The sequence below is a fragment of the Rhinatrema bivittatum genome, chromosome 5 (assembly GCF_901001135.1).
Source record: "Rhinatrema bivittatum chromosome 5, aRhiBiv1.1, whole genome shotgun sequence".
Lineage (NCBI taxonomy): Eukaryota > Metazoa > Chordata > Amphibia > Gymnophiona > Rhinatrematidae > Rhinatrema > Rhinatrema bivittatum.
Genome location: NC_042619.1, coordinates 60,667,734 through 60,684,912, shown reverse-complemented (window position 1 = coordinate 60,684,912; position 17,179 = coordinate 60,667,734). Strand labels below are relative to the sequence as shown.

At 44.1% G+C, this 17,179-nt stretch overlaps 1 protein-coding gene across 5 annotated transcripts in view; it reads right to left on the bottom strand.

Annotated features, from left to right (window-relative positions):
* CNTN5 (contactin 5) overlaps window positions 1-17,179 on the bottom strand; it is a 2,626,638-nt gene that overhangs the window by 668,667 nt on the left and 1,940,792 nt on the right. For all 5 annotated transcript variants that reach the window (XM_029602387.1, XM_029602386.1, XM_029602389.1 and 2 more), the window contains one exon: window positions 9,532-9,634. In XM_029602387.1, the coding sequence (XP_029458247.1) occupies window positions 9,532-9,634 (103 nt within the window). The remainder of the gene's footprint in view (window positions 1-9,531; window positions 9,635-17,179) is intronic.

Here is a 17,179-nt window from a genome sequence, read left to right as displayed (position 1 = left end):
AGGACACCTACATCCGGATTCTTTGTGGCTCTTATCACCCCCATATCCCTCATAAATGTAGATTTGAAATATTAGCAAAAATATTGGCTTTAAGATTGGGGAAGGTAGCTCCATATTTGATACAAGCGGTATCCCCCTTTGGTCACTAACCCCCCCATCACTCCCCTATCCCCACTCCAACTCTCACCCCTCACACTCACCTCTCCCCTCTGTGTCGCGGTGGCCCGCCACGTGTTGCAGTGGCAGAGTCAGGTTCTTTTTCCCCCCTCCCCCTTCCCCTTGCTCATATACCTCAGTCACACATCGTCCTTCCCCTTGGTCACTCACCCCCCCCTTTCCTCCCCTGTCCCCACGCCAACTCTCTCCCCTCACACTCACCCCTCCCCCTTTGGTCACTAACCCCCCTTCACTCCCCTGTCCCCATTCCAACTCTCACCTCTCACACTCACCCCTCTGATTTTTCTCCCCTCACACTCACCGCCCCCTTCATTCTCCCTCCCCTCACTGTCTCCTCTCCCCGCCTACTCCCTCCCCTTTCGTCAGTGACAGCACACCCTCTCTGAATCTCCTTCCGTGACTCAGATCCCCTCCCGCTCGCAATGCCCTCCCAGCTGATACCCCCCCCCCGTCCCTCTCCCTCTTGTGCGTTTCTGCGTGGCCCGCTCCCGAAGACACGAGGTCAGCGAGGATCCCTCCCTGTCGTGCACGTGAGCCATACCAGATCGCAGCTGCAGCTCCTCCCAGGTGTCGAAGTTTGGCCGGCCGACACCACCACTTCTGATATTGCCGTCGGTCCGCCGCTGCTGCTCCTTCCAGCTCCATGTTTGTCCCACTGTGCCCGACGTGCACCGCTGCTGCTCCTCCCAGCACCATGTTGGTCCCGCTGTGCCCAACGTGCGCTCCCGCCCGTGCATGCGCAGTACATCAGCTTCATTTCCCAAGGTAGATAGCGTGTATTGCATGTCTGTCCAACAGATGTCGCTGTTTTCCCCACACACATGTAAAAACATGTTTTTCTCTGTAACCGTGTGACATCTATGTAATCTAGATAGAGAAGAACCTTGCCGAAAGTGAAAGCAAGGTTGTGTCCAAATTTGAAAGCAATTGGTGCAGTAGTTTCTGAGATTATTGATTACATCCAAACTATTTTACATTTTTATTTATATAGATATACAGACCAATCAGGCTTTGTGTTTGGGAGGTTGGCATCAGATAATGTACAAAAGGTTCTGAATTTAATATGGTGGGCTCAGCATAATCATATTCCCTCTATTTTACTAGCGATGGACGCTGAAAAAGCATTTGATAGATTATACTGGCCATTTTTATTTCGGATACTGGAAAAGATGGGTGTGGGGGGTCATTTCCTAACCTGGGTCACTAAATTATATGAGAAACCCTCAACATACATAAAAATGAATGGGGAATATTCTGTGCATTTCCCAGTGGGGAGGGGTATCCATCGGGGGGGAGGGGCCCTTGCCACCACTTCTCTTTGTGATAACATTGAAGCCTCTTGCAGAGTGTATTAGAAAGGATGTTGTGATAAAAGGGATAGAGGTTGGGGAATACGAATATAAATTGTCATTATTCGCTGAAGACATTTTATTTCCATTAGCAGAGCCACTACGCACATTAAGAAAATTAATGCCGGAGATGGAGAGTTTAGGAAAGGTATCTAGTTTTAAAATGAATGAAGATAAATCTGAAATACTGAATTTCAACTATTCCCACTGAATCTATTGACAACATAAGCAGCTATTTGCTTTTAAATGAGCAAGGGAGAATGTGGGTTATTTGGGGGTTAGAATTGGGGCATCTTTGGAACAACTGGTTAAAATGAACTATGATCCATTAGTAAGCACAATCACTCAAAATTTGAATTGCTGGGATAGATTTAATCTCTCCCTGATGGGTTGCATGACAGTGATTAAAACAAATCTTTTACCCTGTTTTTATTTTTTTTCAAAGTTTGCCCATTTCAATCCCCGATAACATGATTAATCAGTGGCAGAGGAAACCGTTTCGATTCATTTGGAAACAGATGCTCCGGACGATGTCCAAAAAGGTGTAATATCAACCTAAGTTATGGGGAGGTATGTGTGTTCCAGTAGGAACACACATACCTCCCCATAACTTTGGTTATGGGAGGTACTGTGTTCCACAGTAGGGATGTGAATCGTTTTTTGATGATTTAAAACAATCGTCAGATATATTTTAAATCGTCAAAAATCGTTGAGTCGCGATACAATAGAAATTCCCCCGATTTATCATGAAAAATCGTAAATCGGGGGAGGGGGGAGGGCAGGGAAAACCGGCACACCAAAAAAACCCCTAAACCCACCCCGACCCCATAAAACTAATCCATTACTTTCCCCCACCCTCCCGACCCCCCCAAAGTTTTTTACGAGTACCTGGTGGTCCAGTGGGGGCGCGGGGACCGATCTCCTGCTCTCGGTCCATCGGCGCCATTTTGGTTGCCACTCAAAAATGGTGCCGATGGCCCGATAAAAAAAACCCACCCGACCCTTTAAAAACGACCCCTTAGCTTCCCCCACCCTCCCGATCCCCCCAAATCATTTTAAAATTACCTGGTGGTCTAGTGGTGGTCCCGGGAGCGATCTCCCATTCTCAGGCCGTCAGCTGCCACTCATAAAGATGGCGCCGATGGCCCTTTGCCCTTACCATATGACAGGGTATCTGTGCCATTGGCCGGCCCCTGTCACATGGTAGGAGCACTGGCTGGCCGGTGCCATCTTTAAAGATGGCCACCGCCATCGTAAACATGGCTGCTGCCGTATTTAAAGATGGCCACCACCGTATTTAAAGATGGCCACCGCCGTCATAAAGATGGCCACCACCATCTTTAAAGATGGCGCCGGCCATTCAGTACTCCTACCATGTGACAGGAGCTGGCCAATGGCACGGATACACTGTCACATGGTAAGGGCAAAGGGCCATCGGCGCCATCTTTATGAGTGGCAGCCGATGGCCCGAGAACGGGAGATCGCTCCCGGGTCCACCACTAGACCACCATGTAAATTTAAAATGTTTTGGAGGGCTCGGGAGGGTGGGGGAAGCTAAGGGGTCATTTTTAAATGGTCGGGTGGGTTTTTTTTTTATCGGGCCATCAGCGCCATTTTTGAGTGGCAGCCAAAATGGCGCCGATGGACCGAGAGCGGGAGATCGGTCCCCGCGCCCCCACTGGACCATCAGGTACTCGTAAAAAGCTTTGGGGGGGGGGGGGTTCGGGAGGGTGGGGGAAGGTAAGGGGTTAATTTTAAAGGGTCGGGCCTCACTAAAAAAAAAAATAACGATGTGAATCGGAACCAATTCCGATTCACATCACCCACATCACCCACAATCAGATTTTTTCCCCCCTCTAGCCGAACCCGATCGTTAAGACGATCGGGCACACGATTCACATCTCTAATATACAGTGGTATTATGTCACCTCCCAGTTATGGGCGGTGATAGACTGGCCTAGACATCAGGTGACAAAAAGATGGATAACACGAGAAGGTACTTTGCGGATAGGGATATCTCTTGAGAGGTTAATACGGACTCCCCCTAAAGCAAGACCTAATATGAGAAAGCTTTCTCCTGTTTCTAAATTTATCATAACAGCGTGGGATAAATAGAAAAGCTATTTAGTGGGGGACAGAGAAGATTTCTACAAATCTTCCTTTCATTATAATAAAGATTTTACGCCAGGTTTATCTACTAACACTTTCCAAAGATGGAGGGCAGCTGGGTTAACTATGTCCAATTAAAGAATGTAATCCTTCTCTGTGCATCATAATCTCAAAGGAAAGTGAAGGGGAGGGAAGGGATCTCTGCTGCCTATTGAGCACTCCTGTGACTAAGGCAGTAAGAGAGCAAGACACAATGTGGGCGGCAAGGGATTCACCTCGCAGCTGGAGAGGTAGGGTTGGGGGAGGAAGGTTGGGAAAGGTGCAGTTGGGAAGAGTAGTAAATTTGTAAGCCAAGTAGGGGAGGGAGAGAGAGAAGTTAGAAAAAAAAGAAAGGGGTTCGGTAGTGGGTGGGTAGCAGCTCATCTTTTAAAAAGAAGGTAAAGGCTAGGGTAGTCTCTTTTGCTCCCTGGAGCTATCACAAGCTGTTTCACTACCCATCCGCCCTTAAACAGGGTAGATAAGGGATAGATCTAGGCCATTCACACTGCATGGGGTGACCACAGAATGGCCAGCCAGCAAGCGAGCACAGCATATATGCTGATAATAAGAGCATAATAGTTCCGGTAGGGCATAGCAAATGCTCCACAGTTACTTATTCAACCTACCAATAGCAGGAACACCAGATGCGAGTTTCAAAGCATTCCTGCTCCTTCAACAGTAGATGGGATAGGATTGCATCAGTGCTAGCCCATGGATTCCTAGTCTTTTGTGGAACTGAGATACATGAATGACAAGGGCTACAAACAAGCCAAGTACAAAGGCTTGGCTTCTATGGACGGTTATACTGTAAATGCATGCATATATAAAGCTATGGATTGGACGCGATAACCTCAGGCTCTGGTCACCCACGGTTTTAGTTTAAGCCTCGGGCATATTAATTTCAGGCAAAATGATCAGTGTTTTGGTTGTGTTGCTTATTTATGGATTTCTGTATTGTTCTTGCTCTGCTGCAGCCATATTATATACACGAAAAGAGTTTAATTCAACCTCCTGCCTGTGCCTCATTATTTAAAAGGAAGGAGTGTTGATAAGGTGAAGGGGAGGGGACGGACCTCTGCCTGAACATGTTGAGCATTAGTCAACTTCTAAAGAGGTCAATTTAGGCTCCTAGCTTCCAAAGTTAAGACTCCTAAACCCTTTGAAAATTGACTTCTATGGGAATATTTATAATGCAAATGATTTGAAAAGAATATTTAAAAAAATAAGGAGTACATTTTCAAAGGCTTTCTGCATGTAAAAACAGCATTTATGTGCTAAGCAGCACATACATGCATATATGCTACTTCATAAATGTCAAGTGTGTGTGTGTATATTTGCTTTTTTGTGCATAGTTTACAGTGGATAAAACGGGTGGTCTAGAGGCATTCAGGGGCAGGGGTCAGAAGTACTCATGGTAGTTACTATTTTATGATATAGATATATACATATATATACATTACCAAACTTATTTGTACACTTTTGTGTCTGCTAATTGACTCACGGAAGAGTATTCAGACTAGTCTGTTGTCTGCAGTTTTTGAATGAAAGATTTGGGTAAACTGTGTGTGAAGTGCTGGAGGGTGTAGAGGAAATGGAGATGGACTGAGTGAACTGGTGGAGGTATTGGCAAACTGGTATATGAGCAAGTACTTTCAAAATGGTATACACTAGGGATATGAATCATTTTTCTGACGATTGAAAATTGTTTTTTGGGGGGGGTCCCCGAAACCAATAGGAGAACACCACAAAATTTTCATGGGGTTCTCTTATCATTTTGGGGGTGGGTGGGGAAAAAAGGGCACACAAAAACAACCCCCAAACCCACCCCAACCCTGTAAATATCATTATTTAAAATTGCCTAACATCCTGACCCCCCAAAAACATTTCTAAAGTACCTGGTGGTCCAGCGGGGGTCCCGGGAGTGATCTCCCGCTCTCGGGCCGTCGGCTGCCACTAATAAAAATGGTGACAATGGCCCTTTGCCCTTACCATGTGACAGGGGCTATCGGTGCCATTGGCTAGCCCCTGTCACATGGTAGGAGCAATGGATGGCCCGTGCCATTTTTAAAGATGGTGCCGGCCGTCCATTGCTCCTACCATGTGACAGGGGCCACCAATGGCACCGATAGCCCCTGGCAGAGGGCCATCAGCACCATTTTGTTTACTGGCAGCCGATGGCCCGAGAGCAGGAGATCGCTCCCGGGACCCCTGCTGGACCACCTGGTATTTTAGAAAAGTTTTGGGGGAGTCGGGAGGGTGGGGAATTCTAAATTATTAAATTTAAAGGGTCAGGGTAGGTTTTGTTTTTTTTTTCAGCTTGTGACAGCTGAAAAAAAATGCTCAGAACCGCGGGAACGAAGATTTCCCACTGGTTTTTTACGAACTTGATACCGGAAATGAGTTTGGTACCGATTCACATCCCTAGTATACACTCATACTTTATAAAACACCTGCCTCTGTTTAATTCTTAGTGTTCATTCACACAGTATCAGGATTAATTTGTGTGTAAAATATATTAGGGGATGGGCATTCAGAAGAAACAAATAAGAAATGAGACAAAATTTCCAATTTCGTTTTGGAAGAAAACCAGGGTTAGACACCAAAGTATTTTTCAAAACTTTATTGAAGTAGAGACATATATATTCTTAAAGCCCGACTCTGGCCGAGTTTTGCCGTTAGCAAACGGCTGCCTCAGGGGCTCAATTTGAATGGGACTCAGGTTGAAACGAGTGTGATCTGGTATGCCACACGTTTTGGCCAATTGTGATTCGCTGTGTGATTGATTCTTTCTATTTTATATGAAAATCATAATCTTGTTGATGTAATGTGTTTGTTGGACTCCAACTCTGGCATCACATTTATCAAGCACCGTGGTAACAGAAGCTTCTGCCTCACGTTCCAATGTTCGTCCCCACTCTGACTAGCGATCGCTAGATCACACTCGTTTCAACCTGAGTCCTAATCAAATTGAGCCCCTGAGGCAGCCGTTTGCTAACGGCGAAACTTGGCCAGAGTCGGGCTTTAAGAATATATACGTCTCCACTTCAATAAAGTTTTGAAAAAGACTTTGGCGTCTAATCCTGGTTTTCTTCCTGATGGCTTTCTTAGACCGCCTACCTTCGTGCTTTTTGGGACCTTCAATTTTGTTTTGGGTCATTTTCAAAACAGAATAATTTAAAATCTGAAGAAATGTAATTGAAATTTCCTTCCATTTTTTAAAAATTGAGGGGAAAGAAAGTAACCTGTTGGCCTTAAGCCCAAAGCCGTGACCTCAAATAGTAACCTGTTGGCCCAAAGCCGTGACCTCAAATAGGGAATAGGCTGATACCCAATGCAGGGGTCATGGCCTAAGCCAAGTATGATACTAGGGTCTCAGCCTAGGCCCAGACCCAAGGCTGGGGCCTTGGCCAAGACCTGAGCAAAGATCTAGGCCCCCAAAATTGGACTTTTCAGATCTGATGTCCTGGTCCAGTCTAGAGGCCGAGTCCCAAAACCTGGGCCTTGACCTGGATCCAGGCCCGACACCGGGACTTGATCCAGAGGCTATGTTCCAATGCCTGGGCCTTTGCCTAGGCAAGGGACCAAGCCTGATGTTGGGGCGTGGTCCAGAGAGAAGGTACCAATGCCAGGGCTTCAGCCTGGACCCAAACCAACACTGGGGCCTTGACCCAGAGTCAGATACAAGGCTAGGCCCCTAATAACAGTTTTTCTTGTTACATCCTGACCCCAACACAGGTCTGACATCTTTTTGAACTAGGTCATTTTCTCTCTTCTTACAGTCTAGGACAACTTGTGGCAGAATCAGACTCTGACTCTGGTTACCATTTCCTGGGAGGATACTATACCTTTTGTACCTCCCTGTATGCTAGATGCCAGCTCATTAGATCCTAATTCTCTTTTCACTCTTATGCACTTCCTGGAACTCATATCCAAGAACCCTTCACCTCAACATTTCTCTGAGCCTTGTCTGTGGATATAATGCAGGAAGAAGAATGCAGGACCTGTTCCAACTGCTGGCATAGGTACAGTATGATTTCCTTGTTGAATCTAAACCTGCGCACAACTTTCTCCTCTGATAGATCCAAAAACAGTGCTCTATTCCTGTATATTCTCTGTAAGGGGTACCTCATCTTCCTCCTCTTTTCTCTCTCCCTTCTCAACCATTGTGCCATAAGTATCTTTAAGGCTATTAGAGTTATTTTTAAGTTAGAATCTCTACCATTTACTCCCTCCCCCAGTGTGGCCCAGTCTGTCCCAATCACACTCACTTCAACCCCTAGTATGGCCCAGTCTATCCCATTCATATTCACTTCAATCCCCTAGCCTGCTGCTGTGTCCACTCACCCAGAGAAGCCAGCCCTCCAAACACCAAGTAGAAAAACTCCATGAAAATTTGAACTTGTCATGCAAATTAGCAGTAGTAAATCTACTTGTACAGTTATTGATGACATTTGTACATAAGTTGCTTTTAAAATATCAACTTACATGTGTAAGTGCAAAGCATGCCCCGACATTCCTAATACAGCCAATTATTTTGTGCGTACTTTTGCTCATGAAGGTGGATATACACGTGTATGTGATCAGTTTTGAAAATATGGATTTTGCATGGCTGCTTCACACACACACACACACACACACACACACACACACACACACACACACACACACATATCTATAAACGTTTATACACATAACATTTTAAAAGTTCACCCCTTAATGCCAAAAGATAATAAAACTCCATAGTGTCATCTACTTAGAAATATTGATTTCCCTGTAAATTTTAGCCAATTGTAGAAACTGGAGGTAGCTCTAATGAAGTTAAAGTTACTGTCTTGTGTATGGCTTCCTAAAGTTAGTCACTTGAAGGAAAAATTGCATAGCTCCCAAGCAGGTAATTGTTTCTTATGGAAAAAATTACTAATGTTATTGCATTGTTTAGAAAGATTTCATAAAGTTATATGAGATCCCATGGTGGGAAGCACATAGTATGTGGCACTACTGTATGAGGTTTCACTGCAATATAATTGCATCAGTCTTAGCTGGTATTAAGCTGTGTACAGAGACATTTTGCCCGTGACCTAAATAGATTTTTCAACATTAGTCTTTTGAAAGTAATAACGAATCAAAGGCAATGTTTGAAGTCAGCAGGAGATGTTCATAGATAAAGAAAGAAAATCACTGGCACAAGAAACACCTTTCTGAGCATTAAAGGGATCTAACTTGGTAAATCTTTTAATAAATTACCCCAAAACATACGAAAACTGTCATCTATAAATCCAGATTTCTAAAGAAACTGCTAAGTGTCCAATAACTAGATTTGGCCTACTACCGCAGGTATAAATAGCTAAATAAGCAAGAAATTATATATTTGATACTTTTATTTGATTTTTCTATTATTCCACAACAATATCTACAGTATATTCCAGAAACAAATCCAGAAACAAATCCAGAAAAATCCATATTAACTTCAAAATTATTAATAATAATAATAATAATAATAATAATAATAATAATAAATAATAGCAATATCACAAAACTTGAACAAGCAAACATTCAGACTGAATAATGAACCAAAACATATTTTGACAGGTTGTTTTTTTTCAAAGTTTACTTTTCATGCTGTACCAACACATTTGTAAGCTGTACGCATAATACATTATTGTCTATTGCATGGGCTAGCTTGGGAGTTCCTAATTGTTTACTTAATCAATTCCCACTTGCTTGCTTCATGAAGAGGTGCCATACTCCAAGGAGCTGGTATGAAAATGAAACCTTAACAAACCAAACTAAACTAAAGATGAAATATGTCACATTTTAATAAACAATCGTGCCTAATTATAGAAGAATATGTACTTACTTGCCAAGAGCAAAGCATTCCATCTTAACCGTAGTTCCCTTAGCAGCTGTAACTGTGTAAGGAAAATGGACCTCAATTTTCGGTTCATATTCCCCCATTACACCTGGGAAATAAAAAGTGAGCTTTAAAAATAAAATGATTGTCACTCCTTTTCAAGCCTAAAAACTTTATTGTGAAAAAGCACTGCAATTATTAATTATTGTAGACTGATGGATTTAAATAGGAGGTTAAATTAGCTGACTCATTCCAATTAAACCTTATTAGTCTACAGAAATATGACCAAATTTGTATTTATACCATATAACGTGTGATTAGTTTTCCAAGAGATAGTCTATTGTAGAAGATAAATGGCTTCTTCTCAGAAGCTTTCAGTGAAAAATATAATGTCCAATCAACCCATTGCATCAGTTTGTGGAATGATAGGTCACTCATATGACTATACAGGAAGGGTAGCCTATTAATCAACAGTGTACAAGATTAAGGTCTCAAAACCTGTAACATGCATTCTGTTTCACAAAGTTTTACTTATTTATTTATTAATACTTTATTGTTAATCATCTCCCTGATTCCAAGGAATCGCCCTAGGTGATTTACAATAGCGATGCAAAATAAACATTAAAAAACCAACAAATATCTGCCATTAACATTTCAAAGATCCCATTCATAACACCCAACCTCTACAAGTCCTCTCTTGATCATACATGTATATCTTATAACAAAGTTGTCAACCCATATTAAGATTACAAAGCATCTGACATTTATTAGGAAAGAGCCAAGTCTTAATTTTACAATGAAAGTTTACATAATAGGCTGGATTTTAAAAGGGTTACGCGCACCAGGCCTATTTTAAAAAGGCCCGGCGATGCACGTAAAGCCCCGGGACACGTGTAAGAATCAGGGCTTGTAAAAAGGGGAGCTCCAATCCCTGATTTTATAACATGCGCGCGCATGTTATAAAATCGGGCGTACATGTATGCACCGGGTGGCATGCACACATGACTTTCTAAAGATGAGTATACCTTTGGGACTTGTGATTGCAGGAAACTCGTAAAATATGATTCAAAGGATAACAAATTAGTTTCCTATCTTGAAAGATTTATTCATCCTTCATACATTAATGGTGATACTCTTAATTAAGTTGAAGGGATAGGGTCTTGTTATGTTTTTAAATTAATTAAAAAACATACAAAAAAAAATTTCTATCAATAAAACAAATTTGGACCTGGACACTTAAAGTGAGTTTGTATGATATAACATTCTCATGTGGTTCAGAGGTCCTACAAATACATGATTGTTCAAGAAGGACTTGTCTGTCGTTTGTGGTTCAACAGGTTAATTTTTTGATAAGTATATACCAGTGTGCTCTTTTTGTTTGATGTGTGGTTTACAATTCTAAAGTCACTGGATTAAGTATTTTTTGGGCATTTAGTTTGTGTGATGCACACATATATGCCATGGAGTAGATTTTCAAAGGGGTACGCGCGTAAGATGCGTGCGTACCCCCGAAAACCTACCCCAAACCCCCCCTGCATGCACCGAGCCTATTTTGCATAGGCTCAGCAGTGCGCACAAGCCCCGGGACGCGTGTAAGTCCCGGGGCTTGCATGGAGGGGCGTGTCGGGGGGAGTGTCGGGGGGCGTGCCGGGAGTGACGCGGCGTTTCGGGGGCGTGTCAGGAGTGAAGCAGCGTTTCAGGGACGTGTACGGGGGCATGGTTCCGGCCTGGGGGCGTTCTGGGGGGCGTGACAGCGGCCCCTGGACCAGCCCCCGGACAGGAACATGGAGCGCGGCAGCCGGCCCAGCACGCGCAAATTTACGCCTGCTTTGAGCAGGCGTAACTTTCGTGATAGAGGTAGGGGGGAGGTTTAGATAGGGCCGGGGGGGGGGGTGGGTTAGGTAGGGGAAGGGAGGGGAAGGTGGGGGGAGGGCGAAGGAAAGTTCCCTCCGAGGCTGCTTCGATTTCGGAGCGGCCTCGGAGGGAATGGAGGCAGGCTGCGTGGCTCGGTGCGCGCAGGCTGCCGATTTTGGGCAGCCTTGCGCACGCCGACCCTGGATTTTAATGGATACGCGCGATTACGCGCGTATCTATTGAAATCACGCGAACAAAAGTACGCGTGTGCGCAGATTTATAAAATCTGCCCCAGCGTGCGCTCCTTTTAAAATCTACCCCAATCTTTTTCTAATCTAATATCAATTGCCACAGAATTCCACAATAATGAGGCTGAGCAAGAGAATGCTCTAGATCAGTGGTCCCCAACCTTTTTTGCACCAGGGACCGGCTTCAAACAAGACCATTTTCCCATGGCCCGGCGGGGTGGGGGTGGGATAGGGGCGGGGCTTTGGTCATATGGGGCGGGATTATGGAGGGGGTTGGATTTTAGTGCACACTTATCATTTAATTATGACATTTATAATGTGAATGTGACTCAACTCACCATAGGTTCTCACATGCATGGCACACTGACCCATGATCGTCACGGGGCTAGATATAAAAGTACAGTTTGTATCCACGGGAACCCCCCTGACCCACAATAATGGATGTAAAGCAGAATTATGACATTCCCCATACAACTCACCCTACAAAAAAGATATTCTGGTTCTGGTGACATCTCAGTAACAGCAACTCAAACTCCTTCTACTTTCAGGCTCAATAGCCCTACTTATGAAAAGACAGCAGTTTACCACCAATGCATGTCCTCTGAGAAAACACAACAAATAAGACCGATACAAACGCTTACATGCTAGCAAAATATCTCATCTCGGTAACAGACACAGAACCGACCTAACATACTCCCAGGATCTGTAGTAATGCACATAAACTAATCCACACACAGTTACACCTGTATTATGGAATACACTCAAACAGGAGCAACCCTATCTATGAAAAGGCAACACTACAAATATTAAATCAGGTCCTAAAAACCAATACACCTCTTATTAGGAAAACAGAACTAGCAAGCAGCTATAGATCCCCACACAGAAATAATTGTAAAACTATACTAATAAGCAGAATAAATGTTTCAAAACAGCTATGAACAGAATAACATCCAACAATTAAAAACTCATAAAAACTATTAAACATTCTCCAAACACCAATAAAATATTTCAAAAAAGCAGACATCATACAATTAAAATGGCAGTCAAGAAAAATAAACTTAAAAAGCCACCTTTACTTACCCCCTCCAGCAGCTCTCCTACTCCCCTTCCCTGCAGGCCGTGGCACTCACCAGAAGCAGCAGTAGAAGCTAAGCTCTATACTTATGGTCCTCTTCCTTAGTGCCCATGTCTCTCACACACACACACCATACCAGTCATGCCCCCATGACCAGTTTCTGTCTCTCACACACCAATCATCTCCCAAACAGTCTTTGGCACACACACACCAGTCACCTTCCTGAACAGTTTCTCTCATGCCATACACACACACACACACACACACACACACAGGCTTCCCACTCCCGTGTTCTACTTACATATATGGGCTTCTCACTCTCATAATCACTTTCTCTGTCTCTCTCTCTCTCTCACACACACACCCCCCCCCCCCCACACACACACACACACACACACACACACTCACTCACTCACTCACCAGTCTCTCACTCCCATGCTTGTTCTCTCCACATGCACAGGCTTCTCATTCCCATAATCACTTTCTTTCTCTCTCTCACACACACACACACACTCACCAGTCTCACACTCCCATGTTCTCTTTCAGATATACAGGCTTCTCCCTCCCATGATGTGTCTCACACACACCCAGGTTTCTCACTACCATGCTCACTCTTCACATGCACAGGCTTCTCATTCCCATAATCACCGTATTTCTCTCTCTCTCACACACACACACACACACACCAGTCACCTGATCTCGCTCATGCATACACACACACACACACACACAGGCTTCCCACTCTCATGTTCTCTTTCAGATATACAGGCTTCTCCCTCTCATGCTGTGTCTCACACACACACCCAGGTTTCTCACTCTCATGCTCATTCTCTTCACATGCACAGGCTTCTCATTCCCATAATTACTTTCTCTCTGTTACACACACACCAGTGTCTCTCATTTCTATGCTCACTCTCCACGTGCACAGGCTTCTCATTCCCTGAATCACATTCTCTCACATTCACACACACCAGTCTTTTTCTCTCACACACACCGTTACCTTACCAAGCAGTCTCTCTCTCTCGTGCATGCACACTCACCCAGGTTTCTCACTCCCATGCTTTTTTTCACCCCCACAACACCAGGCTTCTTACGCCCATGCTTTCCCACATACCCAGACTTCTCACTTCCATGCTTTTTCTCTCTCACACACACACATCAGTCACCTCCCTGACTAATGTCTCACACTCTCACATACACATCAGTCATCTCCCTGAGCAATCACTTTCATTGTCTCTCACCTACACACATCAGCTCTCTGACCAGTCAATCACACACAGGCTGGCTGGCTGCTTCTCTCTCTTTCTCTCACTCACTTCCTCTCCCCCCAGCACAAATGGGAGCTGCAGCAGCCCCCGCAGGCCAAGAAAGAAGAATCCCATCGGCCGTGGGAGGTTCATGCTGCTGTCTCCTTTCTCGATTACCAGCTGCTTCTATTGCTCGGGGACCGACGCTGAAGCCGCCGCTGCTACTTTATCACGCAGCACAGGTCTTTCTCCTTCCTGCGCACCGCTCCGTGTATCACTTCCTGTTCCGGGTCATGGGAGGGGGGCAGGCGCGGGAAGAAGAAAAGGCCAGCCGCGGGTGCCACAGCTTCTTTTAGCACCGCTGCCGTTCCCACTGGGCTTGAACGTGCTGACGGCCCGGCGGCAACGGCAGCGGGAGAGACCGGGAGCGCGCAACACACCTGCCGGTGCTTGGCGCCGCGGACCGGCAAAAAACTCCCACGGCCCGGTCCCGGTCCGCGGACTGGTGGTTGGGGACCCCTGCTCTAGATTGCAATTGTACAAATTTCATCTCCCGAAAAGTAAATGCCATTAGCAATGCTTGCTGATTTGATCTCAGTTGCTGGTTTAATGTATTCATTTCAATTTATTGCTCAAAGAATTTGGTCCTAAAACCCATAAGTACATAAGAAATTGCCATGTTGGGCCAGACCAAGGGTTCATCAAGCCCAGTATCCTATTTCCAACAGAGGCCAAACCAGGCCACAAGAACCTGGCAATTACCCAAACACTAAGAAGATCCCATGCTACTGATGCAATTAATTCTCCAACTTCACCAATACAAGGGAATGCTTGTGCTGTGGTGTTTCCTCTGTACGGTGGCTCTGTTCAAGGACAACCAATTTGTAGCTGTCCTTTTCACTCGCCACCGTACAGAGGAAACACCACAGCACAAGCATTCCCTTGTATTGGTGAAGATGGAGAATTACTATTGGAAGGGAAGAGGTTGGTTGATGTATAGTGAACACTAGATGAAAAATAACCTCAAAGATGACTTCTAGTGTAACATCATGGAAAACATTGAACAGAGCCACCGTACAGAGGAAACACCACAGCACAAGCATTCCCTTGTATTGGTGAAGTTGGAGAATTACTATTGGAAGGGAAGAGGTTGGTTGATGTATAGTGAACACTAGATGAAAAATAACCTCAAAGATGACTTCTAGTGTAACATCGTGGAAAACATTGAACAGAGCCACCGTACAGAGGAAACACCACAGCACAAGCATTCCCTTGTATTGGTGAAGTTGGAGAATTACTATTGGAAGGGAAGAGGTTGGTTGATGTATACTGATGCAATTAATAGCAGTGGCTATTCCCTAAGTAAACTTGATTAATAGCCGTTAATGGACTTCTCCAAGAACTTATTCAAACCTTTTTTGAACCCAGCTACAATAACTGCACTAACCACATCCTCTGGCAACAAATTCCAGAGCTGTATTGTGCTACTTGCTAACTTCATGGAATGCCCCCAGTCCTTCTATTATTTGAAAGTGTAAATAACCGATTCACATCTACTCATCCAAGACCTCTCATGATCTTAAAGACCTCTATCATATCCCCCCCTCAGCCATCTCTTCTCCAAGCTGAACAGCCCTAACCTCTTCAGCCTTTCCTCATAGGGGAGCTGTTCCATCCCCTTTATCATTTTGGCTGCCCTTCTCTGTACCTTCTCCATTGCAACTATATCTTTTTAGAGATGCGGCGACCAGAATTGTACACAGAATTCAAGGTGCGGTCTCACCATGGAGCGAGATAGAGGCATTATGATATTTTCTGTTTTATTAACCATTCCCTTCTTAATAATTCCTAACATTCTGTTTGCTTTTTTGACTGCTGCAGCACACTGAGCCGACAATTTTAAAGTATTATCATCCACTATGATGCCTAGATCTTTTTCCTGGGTGGTAGCTCCTAATATGGAACCTAACATCGTGTAACTACAGCAAGGGTTATTTTTCCCTATATGCAACACCTTGCACTTTTCCACATTAAATTTCATCTGCCATTTGGATGCCCAATCTTCCAGTCTTGCAAGGTCCTCCTTTAATGTATCACAATCCGCTTGTGATATACCTACTCTGAATAATTTTGTATCATCCACAAATTTGATAACCTCACTCGTCATATTCCTTTCCAGATCATTTATATATATATATTGAAAAACATCGGTCCAAGTACAGATCCCTGAGGTACTCCACTTTTTATCCTTTTCCACTGAGAAAATTGACCATTTAATCCTACTCTCTGTTTCCTGTCGTTTAACCAGTTTGTAATCCACGAAAGGATATCGCCTCCTATCCCATGACTTTTTAGTTTTCTTAGAAGCCTCTCATGAGGGACTTTGTCAAATGCCTTCTGAAAATCCAAATACACTACATCTACCAGTTTACTTTATCCACATGTTTATTAACCCCTTCAAAAAAATGAAGCAGATTTGTTAGGCAAGACTTCCCTTGGGTAAATCCATGTTAACAGTGTTCCATTAAACGATGTCTTTCTATATGCTCTACAATTTTGATCTTGAGAATAGTTTCCACTATTTTTCCAGGCACTGAAGTCAGGCTCACTGGTCAATAGTTACCCAGATTGCTGCTGGAGCCTTTTTAAAATATTGGGGTTACATTGGCCACCCTCCAGTTTTCAGGTACAATGGATGATTTTAATGATAGGTTACAAATTTTTTAGTTCCTTCAGTACCCTAAAATGCATACCATCTGGTCCAGGTGATTTGCTACTCTTTAGTTTGTCAATCTGGCCTACTACATCTTCCAGGTTCACAGTGATTTTTTTCAGTTCGTCTGACTCATCACCCTTGAAAACCTTCTCCGGAACTGGTATCTCCCCAACATCCTCATTAGCATCCACAAAGCACAAAAAATGAACACAAGTAACAGGGTTATTAATCATTTCACATTAAGGCCTTAACACACACAGTAAACAGCACAATGCATGTTAGTATGCAAATGTGACATTTGGTTTGCAAGTGGGAGGAGTTTGGGCAAAGTTAATGGAAATGAGCAGCTCCAGAACATGAGAGAGAAAAAGAGAGAGAGAACCTCTATAGGGAGCACTATGTCACTCTACCATTTATGCCACTGTAAGAGGGGGCACTATTAACTTAGAGTGCACCCCCTTGCGTGCGCTGACCCCGGATTTTATAAGATACGTGCGGCTACACGCGTATCTTA